General features: G+C 38.7%; 3 protein-coding genes across 4 annotated transcripts; 1 reads left to right on the forward strand and 2 right to left on the reverse strand.

Annotated features, from left to right (window-relative positions):
* Positions 1-18,085: 18,085 nt before the first annotated feature.
* On the forward strand, positions 18,086-21,859 carry PGSIP6 (plant glycogenin-like starch initiation protein 6). The gene is made up of 11 exons (XM_078584304.1): positions 18,086-18,543; positions 18,604-18,724; positions 18,798-18,983; positions 19,179-19,342; positions 19,721-19,828; positions 19,916-20,053; positions 20,132-20,227; positions 20,657-20,948; positions 21,180-21,303; positions 21,391-21,510; positions 21,614-21,859. The coding sequence occupies exons 1-11, from the start codon at positions 18,304-18,306 to the stop codon at positions 21,675-21,677; spliced, it is 1,653 nt and encodes a 550-aa protein (XP_078440430.1). The 5' UTR covers positions 18,086-18,303; the 3' UTR covers positions 21,678-21,859.
* On the reverse strand, positions 21,566-24,025 carry LOC144710508 (histone acetyltransferase subunit NuA4-domain protein). Of its 2 annotated transcripts, XM_078584313.1 has the most exons (7): positions 23,919-24,025; positions 23,740-23,834; positions 23,141-23,241; positions 22,428-22,497; positions 22,042-22,069; positions 21,865-21,925; positions 21,566-21,772 (listed from the first exon to the last, which is right to left on the reverse strand). In XM_078584313.1, the coding sequence occupies exons 1-7, from the start codon at positions 23,929-23,931 to the stop codon at positions 21,664-21,666; spliced, it is 477 nt and encodes a 158-aa protein (XP_078440439.1). In that variant the 5' UTR covers positions 23,932-24,025; the 3' UTR covers positions 21,566-21,663. The 2 variants fall into 2 exon arrangements, with proteins under 2 accessions (XP_078440439.1, XP_078440438.1); XM_078584312.1 differs by having other exon boundaries at positions 23,740-23,941.
* LOC144710505 (uncharacterized) lies at positions 23,997-25,234 on the reverse strand. The gene has a single exon (XM_078584305.1). It carries the CDS (start codon positions 25,232-25,234, stop codon positions 24,095-24,097), a length of 1,140 nt encoding a protein of 379 aa, XP_078440431.1. The 3' UTR covers positions 23,997-24,094.
* Between the last annotated feature and the right edge of the window lie 23 nt (positions 25,235-25,257).

The following is a 25,257-nucleotide window of genomic DNA, read 5'->3' on the forward strand; positions in this document are numbered from 1 at the left end:
CTTGTCCACCCAATGCACAGTCACCCCCAAGAATGCAGTGTTGTTTTTAGAAGTCCAGGCATCTAGTGTTAGTGATACACGAGCAACGTCATCCAGTTTTTTTCTTATTATTTTTTTCATATATTTTTAAAGAGCATGTGCTTTTGATTTGACATCCCATACAGATGGGATATATATCTCTTCTTGTGTGATGTAACATAGAAGTCTTATGTAGTGCTTCTTCCTAACAATTGCCCATGGTGAATCGAATATGAAGCGCACTAGTTGTTCCTTTGTATTCTCTATCACATGACCAATATAATATTGCTTCTTACTGCCTCCTGCATCAAAATATTCAGCCACTGACCTCTCCCTTTTGACACTTCTCCCCTTGCCCTTCAAGGATGAGGAAACCTTTAGATGAGATTTTTCTAGATGTCTCCATAGAGGAGTGCTGCTCAGATTTTTGATGCAGTCCAGAATTACAGTACATAAGTTGCATCTGAATTTTTGTCGTCCGTGAGACATGAAGTACCTCAATGCATCACATCTATTAATGTGAAGCTTCTTATGTTCTCTCTTTGCGCCAATGTATGATGACTCATCCTCCGCAAACATAACTATGAACTATGGGCAGTGTGATGATTCATTGTCTTCCATCCTAATATTTACAAGGAAAGTGGCATGGATAAAACATCTGTGTATTGAGGGAAGAGATGAGAGTAAGAAGAGAGAGAGAGAAGACTGAAGAGTAGAGAATATATTGGAAAAAAATTAAAAATGACACCAATTAAACACCCAAAAACAGAAAACAGGCAATAACAAATAACCACAAACCCAAAGAGCAATTCCAAAGAATAATCTTGTTCTGGGGCACCACCACAATGGCACTTGTAACATTAGTTAGATGTAAGTTCTTAATAGCAAGAAATGAGAAAGAGAGAGGAGTAAGAGTCATATAGAGGAAGAGAGTGAGAAATAGGGGTAAGGGATGGAGGGAGTAATTGAGAGAAAGAGAGTAAGGGAGAGTAGGGAGTAATTGAGAGAACGAGAATGAGAGAGAGGAGTATGAGAGTAATTGATTGAAAGAAAGTGACAAAAGGGGTAAGAGTTAGTGGAAAAAATTGAGAGGAAAAGAGTGAGAGAGTGAGGAGTAAGAAAGTCATTGAGAGAAAGAGAGTGCGAGAGAGAGGGAGTAAGAGAGTAATAGAGAGAAAGAAAGTGAAAAATAGGGGTAAGAGAGTGTATGGAGTACTTGAGATAAAGAGAGTGAGAGAGAGAGAGAGTATTAAGAGAGTTATTGAGAGAAATAAAGTGAGACATAGGGGTAAGAGAGTAGGGAGTAATTGAGAGAAAGAGAGTAAGGGAGTAATTGAGAGAAAGAAAGTGAGACATAGGGGTAAGAGAGTGGGGAGTAATTGAGAGAAAGAGATTAAGGGAGTAATTGAGAGAAAGACATTAAGGGAGAAATTGAGAGAAATAAAGTGAGAAATGGAGAGTAGGAGAGTCATTGTCAGAAAGGGAGTGAGAGAAAGAAGAGTAAGAGAGTAATCGAGAGAAAGAAAGTGAGAAATAGGGAGTAAGAGAGAGTAGGGAGTAATTGAGATAAAGAGAGTGAGAGAGAGAGAGAGATAGGAGTAAAAGAGTAATTTAGAGAAAGAAAGTGAGACTTCGGGGTAAGATAGAGTAGTGAGTAAATGAGAAAAAGAGAGTAACGAAGGCTAGGGAGTAATTGAGAGAAAGAAACTGAGAGAGAGAGGAGTAAGGGAGTCATTGACAGAAAGGGAGTGAGAGAGAGAGAGAGACAGGAGTAAGAGAGTAATTGAGAGAAAGAAAGTGAGAAATAGCGGTAACTGAGAGTAGGGAGTAATTGAGAGAAAGAGAGTGAGAGAGAGAGAGGAGTAAGAGAGTAATTGATAGAAAGAAAGAGAGGAATAGGGGTAAGATAGAGTAGGAAGTAATTGAGATTTGAGAGAAAGAGAGTAAGAAGCCAAGAGATAAAAGGAAACTAATCTTGGGTATTTTTCAGAAATTTATCTCCAATTCTCCATGACGAACCCAATAATAATGAAAAAACATGATAATTTATCATTGAGGAGTCTATGAATCTTGAAACTAATCTCCATGACGTACCCAATACTTTTACAAAAATCTGATACTTTACCAACTACCATCGTGGCATCTATGCTTGATTGAGAGGCCAAAAGATAAAATAAAAATGATAGATGCTTTTCTCACACAGGTATGTGATCTAAATCATTATCAGGATCAAACAAATATATGATCTAGTATGAGATAGCTGGATTGTGTAATGTATATACATGATACCTTGCAATGGAGGCTATATTGGGAGTGAAGAGGGGACCCAAACAGTGAAGAGGGAAGAGCTTTAGTCTTCAGTCTTCAGTCGGAGGCCCGGAGCAACGGTCAGAAACTCAGAATGAGAGTGAGAGAGAGAGGAGCCCAGAGCTTCAGCCGAAGGCCTGACGGAGCCTGACGAGGGGAAGTCTTCAATCTTCAGCCGGAGGCACGACGGAGACAGACGGGGGGAACTCTTGAATCTTCAATCTTCAGTGACTGAAGATTAAAAAAAACTCTTGAACTCTTCAGCCTGACGGCCAAGTGCCTGAGTGCCCTACAACCGCCGCAACACCGTATTCAAGATTTTAAAAAAAAAACGGACACAATCGTACTGCACATGACCATGGCTGATGTGCAGTAAGATTTACTGTAGAGCTGTCTGATGCGCAGTCCAAAACATCGAACCGCACCGCACATCGACCTAAATTTGCATTGGTTGCACCAAAGGACCAACCCTAGACACAACAACCAAGGTCGTACCGATAGAAACCTATTCCATTGTACGTTACTCCTATGTATCCCTACTCTAATCCCAGCATTGGAAAATGTTCAAAGGCACTGAAGGAAATAATGTAATGCCAAATGGGTAAATTATGAGTGTACCTCTATTGACGAGCCACAATCGATTCATGCAACAGCCCAAATACATGCGAACAAACAAACATAAACACATACACAGACCACATACAAGGCCTACAAAGCAAGGAAATAAAAGCAAAAGATAGCGTCAAACCTCTAGGGCCCGTTGTCTATGCCGAGTACTTTGAATGCCGGATCTCACGCGTCAGTCCTCACTCGACGAACTGGTTGAGACTGTGTCTTCAAAGCTAGATGGTCCCCCATCTAGATACCACATCAAACTTCCTCCTTCACCTTGACGAGTCCCATACATGTCATCTCGATCACATGGATAATGGAAAGGAGCAAATAGGAAAAGGGAGAAGAAGTAAAAGGGCCCTATAAATTACTTACCTAGTACGTCAAACTTCCTCCTTCACCTTGACAAGTACCATTAACCCTGTCCCTATCACAACAAGAATGGAGAGGAGATAAGGGACAACGGAGAAGAAGGGGAAAGGCCTTATATAATTCTGACCCGGGTGAATTTCATTAAAGGCCTTCCCTAAGTTCTAATGTCCAAAAAACCACTTGGGTGTGACCATCTAAACCTATGTAGCAATCTTGTAAACAACTCTAATGGCCAAATAACATTTATTGGCATTCACATTAATTAAATATATCATCATATAGATGAATTAGTCTTAGAATGATTTAACTCAATCAGTAGGTTGGGTCTCCAACTTGTGTGATATCCTAGCTACACTTCATGCTCTAAAAGATAGAAAGGATTGTGTATTGATTCACTCATGGAATCTCTATATCACCAAACATTTTTTGTGTGTAGCCCTTCATCTGCTTGATGCTTCTAAAATAACTGAAGGTATGGTCGACTGTCAAATTGATATCACACATTATCAATAAGTTAATATAATTATACTTGCATATTTATGCACATTAAATTTGTTATATATGCATGTTATCTAGCCAAAAAATGATTAAATACCTTTTTATATTGGCGTTTTGAATTTTTTGATTTTTTTGAATTTTATGTGTTTTAGGGATTTTTCTGATGTCATATTCTGAAGGAAAATTTTTGTTTGAGCTAGAATAAGATTCATATGGAATTCTTTGATATTATGTTCATAAAGTTATGAATTTTCTAAATTTTAAATTTTATTTATTTATTTATATTTTTGTGCCTTATATTATTTTTATAGGAATTGATAATATGATTTCAAGTTTTATCCATGTGCCACTTGTCGCCGTTTGATTCATCGAACAATGACCAAATGATAACTACAGTTCATGAATTGTGACTACCAAGCATTAAACCCCATTAATGATTGGAATTAATTACCAATGAGATATTTTTATTATTTTTTACTGCAAGTGATGATGCGGCCCAATGAAAATCATAGTATTTATTTGTAATAAATGTGATCTAGAGACTAATGAAGTGCAAATTTTAAAATGCATTATTTTAATATAACTCTCTCCTTTAACTGGTCAACATTAGTGGTGCACAGTTAGGTGCCAGAAGACACGTGGTGTGCACATGTCCCTCTTTAACTAGTCTTTCTTTAAAAAAAGACTTGATGTGGCACGTGGTGGTCTTTATTTTTAAAATATTCTCCTATTCTTATATATCAATATAATATTATACCATTATTAGATTTTTGTCTTTTCCTGCATGTACACATGGTGTAATGAAATCCACTACTCGAGGATGATGTGGATAATATGAGCCAATCATTATATTTCATGGAATATTAAAGATAAAACACTAAAAGCGATGTGAGAATCACTAATGGGGATAGGAAGAAAGAAATATTTGGATTAAATCATCTAGATTGAGCGTAGTATTTGGATTATAATTTTCTTTAAATTAGGGAGAAAGATATCTCATCATCTAGAAGGCTGATGATCTAGCTGAAATTTTGAATCTAGGTTGTCTTTCTCCCTTTTATTCATATCTATGGTGGGATCTATAAATTGAGGCCCCAACGTATGTAAAAGGCATTTTTAAACTCATTTTTTCCTAGAGAAGCAGATATAAAGCAAGTGGGTTTTGAAAGTCCATCAAGGGTGTTCTTGGTGCTTTGAGTTATTGGAGAAGGTTAAGAAGGAAGTGGGAAGGTTGATCTACATGTCTAAAAGGCATTGATCCCGATGGAACGTAGGAATATAATGTTAGTCTCTTGCCAAACACCGAACTACTTTTAATGCATTCATTTTGGCAGATCACTCCATTTAATCATCTCTATCCACCATCATCAACTACCACCTATGCCACACATCATCTACATTGTCACGAGACATTCCATGTTTCCCTCTCAGTTCACCTTATAAACCCGAAACCATTATATTCATCTATCTCATTCCTCACTCATTACCTACTTCCACCACCTTCATAACTATGCCACATCCTCTAATCTCCATCACGTCTTGTCTTTAAACCCTAATTTAAATCATTAACAATAATTCAATTTTTTATTCTTATTATTTCCTCTTACTCTTCATCTTTTATCATCATCACCTTTTAATGTCTTCGTCCATCCCACTCTCTCATTTTCACTTGCTTTTTTTGTGTTCTGCTATCTACCACTCATGGTAATATTCGTCTTATTCTTATTAAATAGTTAATATCCCCATATCATCTCACCATCTTCATTATATCACTACCTCTTATCTTATCCGTATCCATTCTCGTCCTCTTTAAATAACCCTACTGAGAGAGTTATTTTCCGACGATTCATTCCCTATGGAGACGACCTGTACTCATCTGCTATCTAGAATATTTATGCGACTATTAATTTATAAAATTTTTTGACTAAACTCAAATCAACAATGATGTAATATTATCCTAATTTTGATTTTATCACAAAACCTTATTGGCCATGCAAATTAGTTTGATGCTTTCAGAAATCATCATACAACAGTTGTCCAATATTTCACTACCTTGGTCAAGGATGTCATTGTCTCATCTTCCTTGATTTGTCTCATCTTATTCCTAGGGTAGAAGATCAATCTAGATCACACAATCATTTTTGGGTACTTATTGGTGAACTCAAATTAAGACTATTCAGAATTCCATGATTAATAACTTTTAGGTCATTGTCAAAGTATAACTATCCATCCACAGGACATCTTTGACATCGCAGGTCTGAAGACCACTTACACAAACCTGATGTGAATCAATTAGATTGGCATTTTGGGGACCATTGAGAGAACACCCACAATCTATATATTTTTTACGTTTCCAAACAAATGGCTACTAGTTCTACCATACTCAAGATATGAGTGCGACTACATAATTATATTTATTTGGATGCTGAGATGTCCTTTTTAAGTACCGTTAAAATCTGAATATTTATGACATGTGCTTAAAGAGTTGTGATACCCATATTATGTTCCAATCATAACACATTAATTTAGATCATGTATTCACAGATTATAAGTATCACACATTTACTATAATGATTACATTTATCAATGTACATGAATAAGATGTGGAATGTGTGATTGACTTACAGACTACATATATTTCCATCATTATCATCGATATTATTGTCACTTCATTGTTTTCCATTAATAATTTTAGAACTTTGATAGGTTTCCTTTTAAGTATTTTATTTTTCTCCTTTATTTCATAAATGATGACTCTAAGAGTACCACATGTCAGCAACACACATTTTTTGTTTAGTTAATGATTGGTTTATGCGGTGATGCTCTATTGCGCGCCACAATCAGTACTTTGGCTTTGGTTTAATGACATGCTGATGCATGTCAGTCTTCACAAAGATGAAACATGTACAGTGATTTCACAATGGCTTGGCAATGCAATTTCTGGCACCATAAGCCCACGTCATCCCTTGCAATCAAAAAAATAAGGCCTCAATCAATGATTGGTTGTTATGTAATCAAAAGTTGTGATGTCAATAATGGCACCTTCTTAATGATGTAGATTATGTGGCTGTCAAGCCAATCACACCGCCATGTTTATTTAATTTTATTGAATAAAATATGTCATTATTATTCTAGTGTGATGTTTATAATGAAATCCATGAATATGTGCAATGATCTATGAATTATGATGATATCATAGTACAGTGATCACTAGTCTTTAAATATGTAATGCAAATATTCCTATTTGATGGATAATCAAGATGGACATCGAATTATCTGGATAAAATAGCACTAACTCAAGGAAGACGATGCAGAAAATCCCTGGCCAAGGTAGTGAGGATATTAGAGTAGGAGTTCTCCAATGATCTCCATTATGCATCAATATTAATCGAATGATAGATTAGGGTTTAACCATAAACCATATCTTAAGTCATTTGAGAATCTTGCACAGATGATGTATTATACATATACGATAACCGATTACGGTAAAGGTTCCATGAGAGAGCTCAACACTACTCAATATATTCTAGAGCATGAGGTGTAGCTTAGCACCCGATGGGCTGGAAACTTAACCTATCGATTGGGTTAAATTAATACTTAATTAATTAATCTATATGTTGATAGTAAATTAATAAGGTTGGTCAATAATTGTTATTAGGCCACTAAGTTATTAACTAGAATGACACGCGGGCTTAGAGGGTCACACGCACAAGGTCATAAAGGCATTGGTGGATATATTTTACTTTGTAGGGTTTTTTATAAAAACGTAAGTAAAATATAAATAGGAAAGGGGCACTCATTTCAAGCACCCAGGCCAACCAGATTTGAGAACCCCTCCCTTTCTCCACTCTCTTCTCCACTCATTCGAAGAGAGTGTCTTCATGGTGAGAATATCTTCTAGATTTTCAAGAAGATTTAAAGAAGAAGAAAACGTGGAGATCCAACCATTGAGTGATCGTGTGGATACTTCTAGAGGCTGGACATGTGAATGGCTTCAGAAAAATCTCAAAGTGTCAAAGTAAAGGGTGGAACAAGTTCCCCACAAGGTACATTAGATGTTTGTTTAAGGATCGATTATGAATTGATCAACACACTTCTTCATCCATGGAATCGTGTTTTCCATCGGTGAACCAAGGCACAGAACCCAACACTTGACACAATAAAAATCCTTCATAAATGCACATATAAATAAACCTAAAGCCAAAAATATTAATTAATATAATTTCTGACCTAGATAACTATATATATGTGAACATACCGTCAAATAATTCAGGAAAACTCAAATTCCAACTAAAGAAAATTTTCCTCAGAATATGATGCAGAAACATTCCATAAAGTACCAAAAATCCACAAAAAGCAGAATGTGACTCTAAAAATATTTTTTTATCATTTTAAGTTTGATAACGCAATGATATAATTAATTAATGAACATTGATAAAGTGACACAATAATTTTCACTCTATTTAGAAACTCTCCCATCCATAAACCCTTTCATCTGAAAACTATTTTATCCAAAAACATTTGTGCCTTGCTTTCACCCCCCTCATCACATTTAACATAAAAAAGATAATTCATAGGCTTATGGACTTAAAATCTAGAAAATTCAAGGAACACGTACCAGCTTACCATTTATCCTTTTGTTATCTCACTGTAATCCCTTGGGCTATCTATAACTCTAGCTCTATCACTCTTTCTTCTTGACAAACTCCTTGATTACCGCTCTTCTTCTAAGCAGGTGATCATGCTTCTTCAGTGATTGGTGATATTGATTTCATTGTCAAAGTAATGATCTTTCTGTTTTTTATTGTCTTATTATAGACAATCAAATAGAGATAAATATAGTCGGGTTTGACTGCTTTAAAATATCAATCAGAAACTTATATTTTTACTGTCTTAATCTTTATCCTCTCACTATTTTGATCTGAACTACTCAAAAATATTTGTATGTTTGGTCTTTTTGCATTTTTGGTCTTTTTGGTCGGGGAACTCCTCCACGACAGTTCTCACTTTTGGGCAGCACGTTATGCTTCTTTACTGGCTTGTGTGGTTGATTTTTTACAAAGGTGAGTAATTTTTCTTCATATCTTTGGCTTTATCTTTATATTTTCTTATTATTGGTAATTTGATGAGACAACTCCAAGAAGGGTACTCTAAAATATCTAAAAAATTAAAAAACACAGTTTTTATACTGCTTGGGCAGTTTCATGAATGATATTTAACATTTAAGTATTCCAACTTGCTGATATGTTTATGAGCTACCAATTCTAAAAATAATTCCTACATTGTTAGACAAAAAGTGATGTACTATCATGAAAATAATTGTATATATTTTTGTATTAATTTTATTTGGTTTCATTGTTTACATTGTGTATGGAGCCACCGTGGATTGCTTGCTATCAAAATCTTAAAAAAAATCTGCCTTGGTTTTATGCCATTTTTACATTTCTTCAATCAGCATTATTTCATCAAGTTTAAGACTTCATTGCCCTATCTATTCTGGTGTATTATGCTCATTTGTCTTTTCTTGGGGATAAGCTAGCGAAGTATTATGTACATACATGTTATCCTTTACTTATCATAACCTTTACTTTTAAAATGTCCATCGTTGAATTGTTTCTCAGTCCATGATTAGATAGGAGCCTTGTCACCAAATTCCAGCCGTTTATATGTGCTTGAAGAAGAGGATAACAAAGTTCAGAAAATTAGTTTAGGTACAAGGGAGGTTTTTGAAGAACCCCAAGCTCTAGGTAAGTACCTCCTGTGAAAGAACAACCTAGACAAGGTGAAACTTGAGATCATGTCTTAGATTACAGTATTATTCCCCACTAGAAGTAACTTTTACTTATGATGACCAGGTCTTTCTTAAAGCACAAGGGGATTTGTCATAGGTTCTCTAGTATTTATTAGGATATTAGAGGCATAACTGAAATCGTCAAACTTCACACTATAGTTTTAAAGTTCCTTAGGTGAATGGACAACCCATGTAAATGCAAAGGTCATTTTCTAGGAATATAAATGAATTATATGGGAGATTAATCATAGCATTAATCTCATTTTACAAGTTTCAAGGCATTAAAACTGATATATACGATTAAAACGGGGACTATTACATATTTCTTAGAATTTAAAGACATCATATTTTTAAAGAACGTATTTTATCCCCAATGACACACGGAGGTTGCCTCATGGATGGTGAGCACGGATGGAAATATATGTGGTCGGCAAGCTAACCACACATTCTACATCTTGTTCCACGTTCATTAATGGAAATATATGTGGCCTCAATTTTTGAATTTTTATTCTACCCTTTTTATTTTTCTTATTTTCTACAAATCACATGTATTGCCATTTGAATCTCTCCTTTTTATATTGGTCCACCTCACCCCCACGAATAAAAAAAATATTAAATTTTAATTAATGATTGGGACACTATGGCATCACAATGATTAAACTTTTTTATTCATAATTATACCTTTTTGCAATGATTAGTGCAGCTAATCATTCAGAATGCTTTTGATTCATTATCATTTAATCAAATCGAATGGCGACATGTAGCGAGGCCCATTTTTAAGGTAAAATACATTATTAAATTATTATAGATAAATGATAAGTCATAAAAATATAAAAATGTATATTTTGAACTTTCTCTAGAAGTCTTCAGAATTTTTTGGTGCTCTTATCTTTATTTTGGTTGATAAAAACCTTTTGAATGGGGTTTTGAAATTCATAAATCACATGATGGGTTGTTATCTGCAATTTCTACCCAATTGTTTGGGCATAGCCCTAGTAGCCAAAATCTTGGTGGTATCTAATGTTGCCTGTGATGGAAATATATGTGGCCGGCAAGCCAACTACACATTCCACATCTCGTTCCATGTCCATTAATAGAACATATTCATTATAGTGCACGTGGGATGCTTATAATGAAGTCCGTGAATACATGATCAGTCTTGGTGAATTATGATGAGATCGTAATACGGAGATCACTAGTCTTTAAGCATGTGTTCTAAACATTCCTATTCAAAGGATACGTGAGAAGGATATCAAAGTCTCCCAATAGAATAGGACTATTTAGCCTCACTCATACGATGAGTATGGCCGGTCCCATAGCCATTAGTGTGGAGACACTAAGGATAGATAGTGGGTGCTCTTTAGTGGAAAGAGTTCACTAAATTGATCAGCACGAATCCCTGAATGGTATTATACCAAACTATCAATCAGGTCGATTCACGTCACTGTTGTGTAAATGGTCCTTAGACCTGAGACACCAAAGACGTCTTGTGGATGGACGGTTGTACTTTGACTATGGCCAACGAGTCTCTAATCATGGGATTCTAAACGGCCTTAGTTCGGGTACATCAAGAAATTCGCAAAGAAGATTGAGTGGTCAAGATGGGATCGTCCACCCTCGTTATAAGAGGCGACAGCTCAAGGAAGACGATGCAATGAAGTCCTTGGCCAAGGCAATGAAATATCAGAGAAGAGTTCTCCGATGATTTCCAAATGCATCGGTACTAACTCAGATGACCAATTAGGGTTTGACAGTTGACCATACCCTAAGTCGTCCAAGGAGCGTCAAGTGGATGAGGGATTATACATACACGGTAACCACGAACAGGTTCCATGAGTGAGTCGATACACACTCCTTTGTATCTTCTAGGATACGAGGTGTAGCTTGGTACCCCACGTGTCGGAGACTCGACCTATATATTGGGTTAAGTTGATCTGACATTAATTAATTTTTATGATGATATAGTTAATTAATTTGGAAGGCCAATAAAGGTTATTGGGCTGTTGGAGTCCTTAACTAGACTGATACATGGGCCTCGAGGGTCACACGCAAATGGCCTTTTGGACATCAGAAGATATACTTAAGTTTTGGGGGTTTGTATGAAAACACCAACTTAGTATAAATAGGGGAAGGCACTGAACAAAATTCACCCAGGCCGGAGTTTTTCAGGGGCCTTCCCCTTCTTCTCCACTCTCCCACACCCCTCTGCATGCCCGATGCGATCGGAACGGTGTAACCACGACGGTGGAGGTAGAATGGGGCTCGTCAAGGAGAAAGAGATTTGACTTTTCGAGGATTGCGTGGATACATCTAGAGGCTGCACACTTGAGCAGCTTGACTCGCCGTGCTCTAGGATCCAAGAAATCACGGATGTGATCCATGCAAAGGTACATTATTTCATGTTTTTGTTAATGTCGTTCGATTTGTTCAAGTCTTCTGCTGTGAATTTTTTTGATTATTTCATCCATGTCAAGGCCTCTAGAACCCAACACATACCATAAGTCGTCCAAGGAGCGTCAAGTGGATGAGGGATTATACATACATGATAATCGATGGTGAATATGTTCTATGAGTGAGTTGATACGCACTCCTTTGTATCTTCTAGAGCACGAGGTGTACCTTGGCACCCCACGTGTTGGAGACTCGACCTATCGATTGGGTTAAATCAATCTGCCATTAATTAATCTATATGTTGATATATTTAATTAATTTAGAAAACCAATAAAGGTTATTGGGTCGTTGGAGTCTTTAACTAGACTGATACATGAACCTAGAGGGTCACATGCAAATGGTCTTTTGGACGTTGTAAGATATTCTTAAGTTTTGGGGGTTTTATTAAAAATACTCACTTAGTATAAATAGGGGAAGGCCTTGAATGAAATTCACCCAGGCCAGAGTAGTTCAGGAGGCCTTCCCCTTTTTCTCCCTTCTCTCGTCACACTCTCTACATGCCTGATGCAATCTGGACGGCGTAACAACAGCGATGGTGGTAAAATGGGGCTCATCAACGAGAAGGAGATCCGACGTGCCAAGGATTCCGTGGATGCATCTAGAGGTTGCACATTTGAGTAGCTTGACTCGGCTCGCTCCAGGATCCAATAAGTCATGGATGTGATCCATGTAACGGTACTTAGTTTCATGGTTTTATCTATGCCATTTTGATTACGTTCAAGTCTTCCGCTACGGAATGTTTTTATTTGTTCATCCATGTCAAGGCCTCTAGAACCCAACAAGCACTACATGTAAAATGGGGATAAAATATTTCAACTTGTTTCTCCTAGTGGGATTAGAACGTTAGGTTTTGTAGGATATACTAAAAAATCCAAAATGTATCCAAAAAAGTAGAAAAAAACTAAAATCAAAGATGAATCATGCTGTAATAAAACCAAATTAGTGAATGATTGTTAACCTTATGTGAATTAGGTTCCCATATTGCTTGGTTTCTTGGATGAGTCTCTTCAAGCTATTCAAATCCTCCTTGTCTAGATATATCCAATATGATCTTCCAAATAGGCAATCTATGTCGGGTTTGAGGTGGTTAGTAATATAATATGTATGTGGTTCATGTAGCACAAGACAAAATATAATAACAACTCTCCTTTAAAATAATTGAAAATGCAATGATCAAATCTCCTTTGCACAGATTGAAACCATGATTTCTAAGTTTCTCAAGTGATTCATGTTGAGCTTTACTAGTATCGAGACTCTAATTGCATAAACGTGATCCTTACATCATCAAATATCCTCCTCTTCATCTTTATGTGTCCCATTATTGATACGCCATTTTTGTATTGTTTTTTCAACTTTGTTAGGAGGGGAGGGATATAAAGGAGTGAAGCAATAAGTATGGGCCAATGAAGAACACTTGTGAAGATAAAACCACTGAAATTAATGCATAAATTTTGTAGATAAGAAGAATTATGTTTATAGAGGTCTTTCTCATATATATACATAACTATAACTTTTCATGAAAACCCTAACATTTAAGTATATCTTTGAAGTCCAAAAGGCCATTCCATAAGCCCATGTATTAGTCTAGTTAATAATGTAATGTCACACTAGCCTCTATTGTACAATCTTATAATCAATTGTATAAACATATAGATTAAATAAATAATTACCAATTGAAACAAATCAACAATTTGAGTTGGCATCCCGTAAGGTGCTTTAAAAAGTTATAAGAGTATATCAACTCTTTTTCAAAAACTTCTTGTCATCATTTACCATGTACATATAATTCATCATCAGCTTAATGCTCCTTGGATGACTTAGGGAATGCTCAAATGTAATTGCATATTGGTAATCCCTTTGAATACATTTGAAAATCATTGAATACTTCCTTTCTGATACCTTATTACCTAGGTCAAGGACCTCATTAGATAATATTTATTCATCTGTCTCCTCTTCTAGCAAGGCTGGAAAATCTTACATTGATCAATCCATCACCTTTGTGAACTTCCTGCTACATTTGAGACAAGATGATAAGGAATTATATGATTAGAACCTCTAGGTCATCCGTAAGGACTATTTCTATAGTTGTGATATGAATCAACCTTAGTTAAAGTTAAGTATAATACTATTCAAAATTTTATATGGATCGATTCACTAATTTTTTTCTCTAAGAAACACGTTACATCCCCTGCATATTCGAATCATTACAATATTGACCATACTTATAATATACGCAAGGGTAGATAATTCTTGAATATCCTTTGAATACAAATATTTATAACACATATTTAAAGACTAATCATCTATATAATATGATCTCATCATAATTACTAAATTGTACCATGTAATGATGGACTTCATTTTAAGCATCACACGTGCATAATATGAATGTGTCGTAATAATACATTAGATATGTGGAATTTAGCATTAGATTTCTGTCTGCATACATTTCCTTCAATGTAGCATTAGATTTCTGTCTGCATACATTTCCTTCAATGTAATTGTCATTCCCTCAAACATCATTGCTTGAAAAATGGGAGGATCGCCCCCCGACAACAGAACCCTTTTGGGAGAGTAAGAAAATAGAGAGGAGGGGAACCAAGTGTGACTTACATTGGCTCCAAAAATTTAAGTGCCCTCCTCTATTTATAATCTATAGTCTACTTTTCAAAAGTCCTTAAAGTTGGATCATACTCATGAACTTCTAAAGCTATAATGCATGCGGCCTTCTGGGACCATGTATAAGTCTGGTTATTACCTCTAATAATGGAATAATTTCATTGACTAAATATATTAATTAACTATATCAACACATAAAAATTGATCGAGCATAAATTGAACCGATTGATAGTCTGATTTGTTAACACAAAGGGTGCCAAATTACAGCAAGTGCACTAGAAGATCCAACTATATCATGCATCTTTTAACATCATGAATGGTTATCAAATGTATCATGAATCTTTTAACATCATTAGTGCTGATGTACTTATAATCCGTCATTGGTTCACGACTTCAAAATGAATTTATCATTCAAGTTACGGTTAAAGTTCAAGCCCTAATTAATCAGTCTAGCTATTAATAATGCATGGTGGAATCATTGGAGAACAAGTTATCTGATTTTTAAAATAAAACTTTTAGGATTTAACTACATATTTTTCCTTGAATTTATTTCTCTTTCTCTCAAGGGCAAAATCCCATCTTGATCACACAATCACTTTAAAATATACTTTTGCTACATCTTATTTAAGAATAAACAAAGAATTACATCTTGAGAGTCTGACATCATATTCATGGTCATTCACAATGTGTCTTTATTGTCTTAGGTAAACAAAGAATTACACGAATGTGAGATGAATCAATATGATTGATGTTTATGTATAATACCATAAGGGAATTCAATGAACTATTTTCCGCAGGAACACTGAATATTTATCCTTAGTATCGCCACACTTAAGGTTATAGGATTTGCCATTATCATCATTCAAGTGGGCTTAGAGGGTAATATTATATTTTTTATTTCCATACATATCTTGTTTATCATTTGAATTATTCTATTTAGATATCCTCACAATTATGTTTAATGCTTAGTGATCATAGTATTATGATATCCTCATAATTCACCTAGTCATTGCATGTATTCAAGGATTGAATTGTATAATCAAACATGAATAATAATGAATGAATCTATAATTCAATAAACATAAACAAGACATGGTAGTGTGACCAGTTTTTAGGCCACATGATATCCATTTTACATGTGATGACCCAGAGATCATGCATGACGAGTAATATTATGTTGTGGTATGTTGGATTGAGTGTTGAACCCAGAAAGACTATATAGGCCTAATGTAGGTACCCCTATGTAGGCCTAATGTAGGTACCCCTAAGTTTCACTGAACAGCATACATTGGATTATGTATCAACACTCATATCCTGAAACTAATAGGTTTTAATATTTGACTATGTTCTCTTATAACAGATGATCGACCAAAACTCATATTCTCAACCTGGATATGATACATATGAGTCATATATTTCAAATGAAGGATATATGACTCACATATGGTCCGCCTTCCTTGTAGTCTTAAGATCCAAATCCTTTAAGTTGGATAAGTTGATTTCTCACAATATCTCCTCTTTTGGGAGGAGGGACTGAGAACTAATTTGTAATGGCTTCCTAGTCAAAACTCAATGGTTCGTAGAGTAAATTACACACCGCATGAGCATTGTGGAGTAGAGTACGATCAGATATTAATAGAAGTTGCAATTCCCATGAGGTGGGTGCTCAACAATCTATTATGACTGATATAATATAATTATTGATATTTTGATTCCCACTTGGATATTTTATTTTCTGTAAATTATATTGTTACAAGGAAAACAATTAACTCGGTCCATGTAACTATGGATATCAACAATTTGACTGCCCTAAACTTAACTAATTGACTCAAAATTCAAAAGGTTCATCTTAAATTTGAATGTGCCAAATATGTGTTGGACAATGATGTCTAGTTGCATCACATATGTTGGGGTAGTAGTGGAATATTAGAAGTGGAGTGATGATCCTACCACAATATAATACAACAATATTGAATGCTGAAATAGAATATTGAATGCTAAAATATAATATTGAATGCTAAAATATAATTCTACATGGAATAAGTTGTGTATATGTAGGAGTTATCCAAAGGAGACATCTGGATACTACTTTTCCCTCCCGTAGGAGAAAATAGATTTTCATTGCCACAAGGATTATCGTATTGGAGGACACATATCTTATGTCATAAGATATTTTTAGTAAATTAATCTTAGAATAATTTTTATACAGTGACACAAATTCAACCTCATCTATCGAACATGTTGTATTACTCTTCGATAAGTTGAGGTGGTTATGGGGACTGCAATTTGTGAGTTGGCTCCATAGAGTACAAATCATGGGGGTTACATCCATCCACTAATCCAAATATTTTTTTCTTTAATGTATCATTGAAAGCTAGAGTTGTATAAATAGTCCACACAAATAAATAATAAAAGCTAGGTTGTCGATCAATCTATCACCTAACAATATAAGTAATCATCCAAGCATCAACCCACAACTTTTCATTGATCGTCTTTTTGGGGCCATATGATGTGATATGCTTGATTTGTTTACATGTATGATGACTTTTTTCTCCGGAAAGGAACTAGAGAACACCTTTTTATTAACTTTTCATAGTATGTTAGAACCCCATGTGAGTCAACAATTTGAGATGTGAAAGCTTTTGTAATTTCCCAGGCCAAACTAGGCTACTTCAGTGGGAAGATATATAAAATAAATAAGGGGGCTTCACTTTTAGGTTTGCTTCTAATCGTGACATCATGCGACTCATGTTAGGGTCTGATGCATTGTCCAAGGCTATCTCCGACTAATTGTTAGGACAAGGAAACAATACATTAAGGTAACCCAACTAGATATAGAAACTCTGGACAGCACGTCCACTCTTTTCATTTCTATTCCTGGCTAAGATATAATATTTTGCCAGCCTTGTATGATAGTATGATTGGAGCCACCCTTCATATATGAGGTGTTTTAGACTGGTTTGGTCTATATACATGGTAGAACATTGGCCAATTAGTAATACCTCTACTATTGAATGGCTGAGACAATTTCTACCAACTTCCATTCATAAATGGGTCAAATGCAGTTGTATGGAGATAATGAGTTTCTGAAATAAGCAGCTGATCATCAATCTTTCATGAAGATGCTTCCCCCTGCCAGCCCTGAAGCATTGATTCCCCCTACCCTTCATATATGAGGTCTTTGCAAGTAATTTTGCATTGATTCCTACTCTGTTTTGAGATAATAGTTAGATTTTTACACTATTTTTCATCAACTCACCTGCATTAATACAAATGTAATCACTGAATCATGTTCACATGACACGTTTTGAAGTTCCTTAGTTGTTTTCAAGGGAAACTCAATTGCTCTGTGTTTCAGGAATGTGAATAGCGGCATATATAAATAACCTTCCTTCACATGGTAGATCGACCAGCAGCTTTAGCATTTGACGGTGAAGATTCATTTGAGCATCGGATCTCTGCTCGGTCGAAACCCAGAAAAACTGCAGGTCGTGGTCGGCAGTCACCCCAAGCAGCCGCTTCCACCCTGGAGAAGCCACCCAGCTGGTCGCTGATTTCCGTCCTCAAAGATAGTTTCTTGGAGAAAATCAACAGGTAAAACCCAGATGGGCGCCTAGATTCTCTTGCGCTGAGCGATGATGAAGCTTCGAGAATGCGGTTTGGGCTGCCTTTTCTTGCTTTTAACCTTGCTGGGGACGGGAATTACAGCCAGAACTTCGGCATCGGAGGAAGCCTTCGTCTCACTATTGTATGGAGATGAGTTCCTCCTGGGAGTCCGCGTTCTGGGCAAGTCAATTCGAGACACAGGAACGACCAAGGACATGGTCGTTCTTGTCTCCGATGGTGTTTCTAACTATGCCAAGCGTCTGCTTCAGGTTTGTTGATTGTTTACTTGGTGTAGGATTTCTGGGTCTTGATTCATGTTTTAATTTCAGGCCGATGGCTGGATTGTTAAAGAGATAAGTTTGCTGGTGAATCCTAATCTGAAGAGGCCAAAGAGATTTTGGGGAGTGTATACGAAGCTTAAGATTTTTAATCTGATCATGTATAAGAAAGGTGGTTGAATTTTACATGGATTGCATACTCTTTTCATACGAGAAAACACAGACTAATTGTGTTTTCTTTTTAGTTGTTTATCTTGATGCAGATACTATTGTTGTTAAGAGCATCGATGATCTTTTTAAATGTGGGAAATTCTGTGCGAATCTGAAGCATTCGGAGAGGCTGAATTCTGGAGTGATGGTTGTTGAGCCCTCCGAAGCTGTTTTCAAAGATATGATGGATAAAGTCGCCTTCTTGCCCTCTTACACTGGAGGTTCTCTCTTCAACTTGTTTGTCCTTATAATTTAATTATATTTTATATATCTATTGAAGTAAAGATAGACACTGCTTAATCAACATTTCGCCTGGCCATATTTTGTTTTAAATTTATTTTTTGGTTGTGTTTATCAATATACTGTCTTTTTTCACATTATTTATTGCAAAGAGGGACTTGTTTTTATGTTTACAGGCGATCAGGGCTTTCTCAACTCATATTTCCAGGACTTTCCAAATGCCCATCTTTTTGAGCCTAACTTAACTTCCGAACTGAGGAACTCCAGACCAGTGCCTGAGATGGAGAGGCTTTCTACTTTGTACAATGCGGATGTGGGATTGTATATGCTTGCCAATAAGGTCAAATTGCATGGGCTGCTTGAAATACTGTGGCATATCCCCCTAATTTATTTCGCTGAGTTTTTTTTCTTCATCCAAATGCTTTCTTGGTAAGCGCAAAGAGAATAATTCCATAATCTCCTTGCACTTGTTCCACATTGAGTTTCATGGGAAAACGAATTCGTCATCATCATCTTCTCTAATCCGTGACCAGAATGACGTTGTCAATAACAAAATCATCATCATCATCATAACACATGCTTGTGAAGATGATGTTTTTTGCATGATGATGACAAGTTAGTGCTAGGACGGTGAACCCTATAAGGGAATTAACTCTTTTAAGCTGTTTTATCACATTCCTCTTTTATTTCACTAATGCCTTTTTTGTTATTATTTTAGTGGATGGTTGATGAAAGAGAATTGAAGGTCATTCACTATACGCTTGGCCCACTGAAACCATGGGACTGGTGGACCTCTTGGCTCTTAAAACCCGTGGATGTTTGGCAGGTAGCAAGTTTCTCTTTTTTAATTTACACAGTTCATTCTGAAAGTTTAGACAGTCGGATCATACTTTTTTTTATCTTGATGACATAGAATGTCCGGGAAAAGCTTGAAGAAACACTTCCTGGAACAGCGGGCGGTAGTAGTTATGAGGAGCAATTGGTTGTCAAGATTCTATGTTTCATTCCACTATGTGCTTTATTCTTCTTCGTTTACCGATTTCGTATTCAGGTGAGAACTGACAGATGATCGACACAGATACGAAGATCCGTATCGCTATTCAAACATCATGTTCTGATTATGACACAGATGAAGGACGCAATACAAGGTTCTAGGCATTTAGTATGGGATTATATTCGACGCATCAATCTTCAGGGATACAACTCTGTCACATCCAGTAGTATGGTAAGTATTCGGTTAATGAGTTTCATATTTTTCATTTTGGTTCAAAAATACTAATTGCTTACGGCCAATTTTCTTAAATCACTACCTCTTGTTTTGTTCATCGTGCAAATAATTTCTTCAATCACTACCGCTTGTGCAAATAATTTCCATCAGAATAGGATGCAATTTAAACTCTCAATTTTTTGATTGGTCGACCGCCAGTGATACATCTTGTAACCAGATAGGGAATGACCCACGCATTTCTGTATTTTATACATGAAGTATAGCCCCTTTCAATCCAGTGCATGTTATTTTAACTCTCAATTAGTTATGATACCTCTTAAAACTGTTGGAACCAAATGTAGCAATGTCTTTCCAACTTATGAACACTACAGTAAAGTTCTCATGATATTTGTGTCATCAGTAACATGATTTTTTCTAAAATTACAGCTTTCCACGAGCACCCATCTGAGGATACCAGCATATCTGGGGGTCCTCTCCATTTTCATCTGCTTCTTGGCTGTGGCTCTATCACTGGGCCTGGCTTTTGTGTTGATACCTCATCAAGTGAAGCCCTGGACAGGCTTACTCCTCATGTACGAGTGGACATTTCTATGGTTCTTCCTGTTCTTCGGTGGTTTCCTCTGGGTGGTCGAGGGTTGGGGAAGAGCCGCAGGAATCCAGTTGGCTGCGGCCTCGGCTTCCTCTCGCTCGCAGACCGATGCCTATGACTCTCCCAAAGGTTTGCCATTTGACACGTTTTAAGAACTCATCAGCACTGTAGCATCACTAAATAACTATGGGAAAAGAGCTTATAACAGTGAGGGGAGTTGGGCATGGCACGTGTCACTTAAGGACTAATGAAAAATGTGAGAGATGTGATGGCAGATCTCTGCTGTTTAGTTCAAATGTTTTCTTGAGATTTAGTGAGGATAGGTTATCAGTGGGTGTTGCAATTTTTTCTCTTCCCCAGGTCACCAGCGGCAGCCCTTCAGATTTGACCAAGGGACACTGTTCTATGGCCTGGGCACAGCATTTCTAGCCATCGTTGCCCCTTCCTTGCCCAGTATCTTTGGAATTTCTGCTCTCATCCCCAGGCAAGTAGAATCATCTCTCTCAATCTCTGATATACATAGATATATATTCCTTTCTAGTTCTAAAATGGAGATGGGAGGCTTGTACAGGCTGGGGCTCATGGTGGGGGGAGGTATCATTTTGGCATCATTCATGACTCATGCTTCCGAGCAATTGGCGCTCAAGGCTTTTGCAAGAGGGATGGAGGAGCAGGGAATGCGCACGCTAAGGTTGAACTCTTAATGGGCTGGCCCGCCTGTTTCATCATGTATAAATATGATGCTATTTATAAGCCCATCATTTCATTGCTCTTATGCTAATCAATGAGTTCAGAGAGGGAAATATCAGAGGGATGCAGGGAATAAACAGAGAGGAGCAAACTCTTATCTCAAACTGAGATCCTGGTCGTCGTCATCTTCCAGCTCAAGCTCACTTGGCCTCATCCTTTTGGCCTCCCTCTGCGCAGATCGCCCAGCTTTCTTGGGCTTTCCTCTGCGAGATAAAACAAGTTGAATATTGATTCTCGTAAAGGTTGTTTTAATATTCAGATAGAAATAATGAGAGATATGTTTTTCTCCACTGACTGCCCATTGGCGGGGTTGCCTCCTCCTTTGGATCGTCCTGGACCATATTCAACTCTTCCATCTACGAACATAGAGGAACAAAATTAAGTAAACACAGGTGAAAGATTAAACTTGTATACCGTCAATGTTTCAAGAACTGTTAATTAAAAGAGAGCTAGCCATGGTTTATGAAATTACCATCGCGCCCGGCGGTTTGCTCTTCCACCTGAAACCCAACCAAGACTAGGTGAGGCCACACTGCTTGAAATGTACAATCATAATTATACGGCACATTGGATTTATTAATTTTGCTGAAGAGAACAAACAAGTTTTTTTTAACGCTTAAAGAGAATAAATGATCCGGAGGGAACTGATCACTTATTCTCTTTAGGCTTCTGGGATCAGTTAATATGAAGTAATCAAGGGAGCCATGTTCACGCTCACACTCCTCATTTCGACCTTGCCTCTCTTATAACATGGGGAAAATGAGATTAGGCCGGAAATGTCAAAATATTCACAAATTTAGCGAATTCAGGGACAGTACGAGCTATTGCTTTGACACAAATGAAGGTGTAGCTTCATACAGCGGGAGATGTCACCGACGACAGCGAAAACAGCCTGTCCTCTGGCTGAAATTTTCGGGAACGTTTAAGGCTGCAGCCAGAAGGAAAATTATGACTCAATTCGCCAAAAAAACAAATAAATAGTGACCTACAAGACACTTTTTTCTGAAGAATACGAGACAAAAACTGTAATCCATCGTCTCATTAAACAAGGATACCGGTAAAAGATATCTAAAGATGTTGGTGTAAAAGTTGGGCTTAGAACTAGATATCGCGAATGAGCTTTAACAATTATGAAACAGTTTTTTTAAGAAACCAATTACGAAAAGATGGAGTGTAATTTTAGAATATGCACTTTTAACGGTTAAATTAACATGACGATATTCCAATCACTTTTCAAAAAATATAGGGAAGGTAAAAACTGCAAGAAAGAGTTTGTGATAAGTTTAGGAGCCATGAAATGCCCACGTCAATACATAAAGCCGCAACAAGAAGTTGACTCAGCGTCTCAATCCTGCTACAAATTTTGGAGAACGCTAAAGAGAAATCCCAGTATGCATAGTATCAAAATCTCAAAGAGATACTTGATATTGAAACCTGGACGTTGAAATGGTGCATTGATCACATAAGAACGTGGCGATTGAATCAAGAGAAAAGACAACTGGGTTTTTCAATTCCTGAACTGGAGAAGAACAATCTGACGTAAAAACAAGTCCGGAATTCAGGTGACGTACTTTGCAGTGCTCTTGGAAGATGAGAGAAATCCTTCAAACCCTTTCAATACATTCCCACATTGGGCCGAATCTTGCAGGTAACTAGTTTCCAAGTCATAGACCTTCCTTCCACAGGATATCACACATCAGAAGACGACATACTGCTATGCATTCTCGCACCAAATCAGTTTTCCATGACAAGTAAAAAAAAAAAAGCATTCATCATGATCAAAATATTACCGCAAGGAAATTCCAGCGCTCTAAACCTCTAGTTTTTTTTTTTTTTGAAGACATCTAAACCTCTAGTTTTAGCACCGGCGACTCGTAAGAACTCAAGAATAATCACAAAATGTCACCGAACTACCGAGAAAAGCATAATCATCTAGAACAAAGGAAAGCTAAGATGGTGGTAATTCGAGCACTCGAGAGGATAGATGATGATGATGTCCAATTCATACTACAGTTACAGCGCGTAAACAAAGAAAATTCCAGGAATCGAGAGGAATCTACGGAAACAATAGAAGGAATCCGTAATGCGGTGGCAACTTCCGCGAAGAAGATGCTCAACTATCACGAGTTGTTCTCGGGATTAGAAAATCTCAACCGGAACGAGACCGCACCTGTTTCTCAATATGGCGGAGCTCCTCCTGAAGCCGATCTCTCTTGCTCAGCAGCGCCGTCAGCATCGCCGATGGATTCGACGCCCCTCTCTGACCTAAAACCAAGAAAACATACACACACGGCGCGAAACATTCATCCGGCAGCGGCCAACAATGGCGACGGAGGATCCCGCACTCACCTTCCTGATCCATCCCGCGAACAACCTTCGATTCCGTCTCGCGCTCCTCCGAAAGCGCGACGAACAAAAGCGAAGCCCTAACCCTAACTCACGCTCAAGTGATTATTTAAATCCCACGAACCGAACTTGCAATTCCACCGCTCCGATCAAGAACAAAAATCGAGATTGGAGGAGGATCAGTGGGAGAAGGGGCGGATGGAGTCTTCGAGATGGCGAGAGCCGAAGGCGTGGCGGGCGTCGCCGGCGCGCTGGTCGAGGTAGCAGAGGAGCCAGACGACGAGGAAGAAGACCTCCGCCACGGCCTGCGCGGCGGCGGCGACGGCCGGGCCGGCGGCGGCCGCCAGCACGCGGCGGGTGGCGTTCCAGCAGAGCAACATCTCGGCCTGCCTGAGCAGAAGCCCGCGCTCCCCCATGGCCGCCGCGCGCCGCAGCCCCTCCCGCAGGACCTCCGCGCGGCCGCGCCGCCGCGCGCCGCCGGCCGCCGCCGCCCAGCAGACGAAGCCCAGCGCCGGCGGCGCCGCCCTCTCGAGCAGCCCCCAGGCGAGCAGAAACCACCGCATTCCGCGCTCGTCCCCGCCGGCCCACTGCGTGAGCGGCGCTGCCGTCTGCAGGAACGGCACGGCCTTGGCCCGCACGAGCAGCTTCACCATGGCCCGCCGGCTGAGCGCCTCCGACAGCACGGCGGCGTAGAGCAGCTGCGCCGCCGCGTCCCGCGCCGCCCACCGCAGGAAGACGAAGCCCAGCACCCGCCGGATTCCCAGCCGGCTCCCCTCGTACAGCGTTCTCGCCGCCGCCCGCCGCCGCCGCCCCAGCAGGAACTCCGCCACCGCCAGGAACACGACCCCCACCGCGCACGAGTACAAGACCAGGAACGCCGCCGTGGCGGCGGCGTACCCGGCGGAGAACACGGCCATCAGATAAGCCAGGCGGAGCCCCCCCTCGGGGACGTCGTCCTCCCGAACCCTAACCCTAACCCTAACCATACCGGCATTGTGCAGCGGGGAGGAGGCGTTGAACCCGCCGTTGCGGCGGCGGAGGTCGTCGCCACCGTCGTCGTCGTCGTCGGCGGGGCTAACGGCGCGGGGGAGGCGGAAGAGCGGCGGGCGGCGGCGGGGCTCGGCGGCGGCGGCGGAGAGGCGGCGGAGGAGTGACTGGACTTGCGGGTCGCTGACCAGGACCTGCTCCGCACGCTCGGCGGCGGCCTGCAGGACCAGGCGGTAGGCGAAGAGCAGAGAGGAGACGGCGAGAAGCGCGGGTAGGGCCCACAGGAACGCCGCCGATGACCGGCGGAGCACGCCGCCGCCGCCGCCGATCATCGCCGCTACGCCGTCGGGCCAGT

This window comes from Wolffia australiana, chromosome 12 (assembly GCF_029677425.1).
Source record: "Wolffia australiana isolate 7733 chromosome 12, ASM2967742v1".
Taxonomy (NCBI): Eukaryota; Viridiplantae; Streptophyta; class Magnoliopsida; order Alismatales; family Araceae; genus Wolffia; species Wolffia australiana.

What these genes read in the sequence shown, in the direction of transcription:
- PGSIP6 (XM_078584304.1), top strand. Translation starts at nt 18,304, where the DNA reads ATGATGAAGCTTCGAGAATGCGGTTTGGGCTGCCTTTTCTTGCTTTTA. An exon ending in ATGCCAAGCGTCTGCTTCAG is followed by an intron (nt 18,544 to 18,603) that starts GTTTGTTGATTG and finishes TTTTAATTTCAG; the next exon opens with GCCGATGGCTGGATTGTTAA. An exon ending in ATTTCTGCTCTCATCCCCAG is followed by an intron (nt 21,304 to 21,390) that starts GCAAGTAGAATC and finishes AGGCTTGTACAG; the next exon opens with GCTGGGGCTCATGGTGGGGG.
- LOC144710508 (XM_078584312.1), bottom strand. Translation starts at nt 23,931, where the DNA reads ATGGATCAGGAAGGTGAGTGCGGGATCCTCCGTCGCCATTGTTGGCCG. An exon ending in GCAAACCGCCGGGCGCGATG is followed by an intron (nt 21,926 to 22,041) that starts GTAATTTCATAA and finishes CTATGTTCGTAG; the next exon opens with ATGGAAGAGTTGAATATGGT. An exon ending in GGCAACCCCGCCAATGGGCA is followed by an intron (nt 21,773 to 21,864) that starts GTCAGTGGAGAA and finishes TTTATCTCGCAG; the next exon opens with AGGAAAGCCCAAGAAAGCTG.
- LOC144710505 (XM_078584305.1), bottom strand. Translation starts at nt 25,234, where the DNA reads ATGATCGGCGGCGGCGGCGGCGTGCTCCGCCGGTCATCGGCGGCGTTC.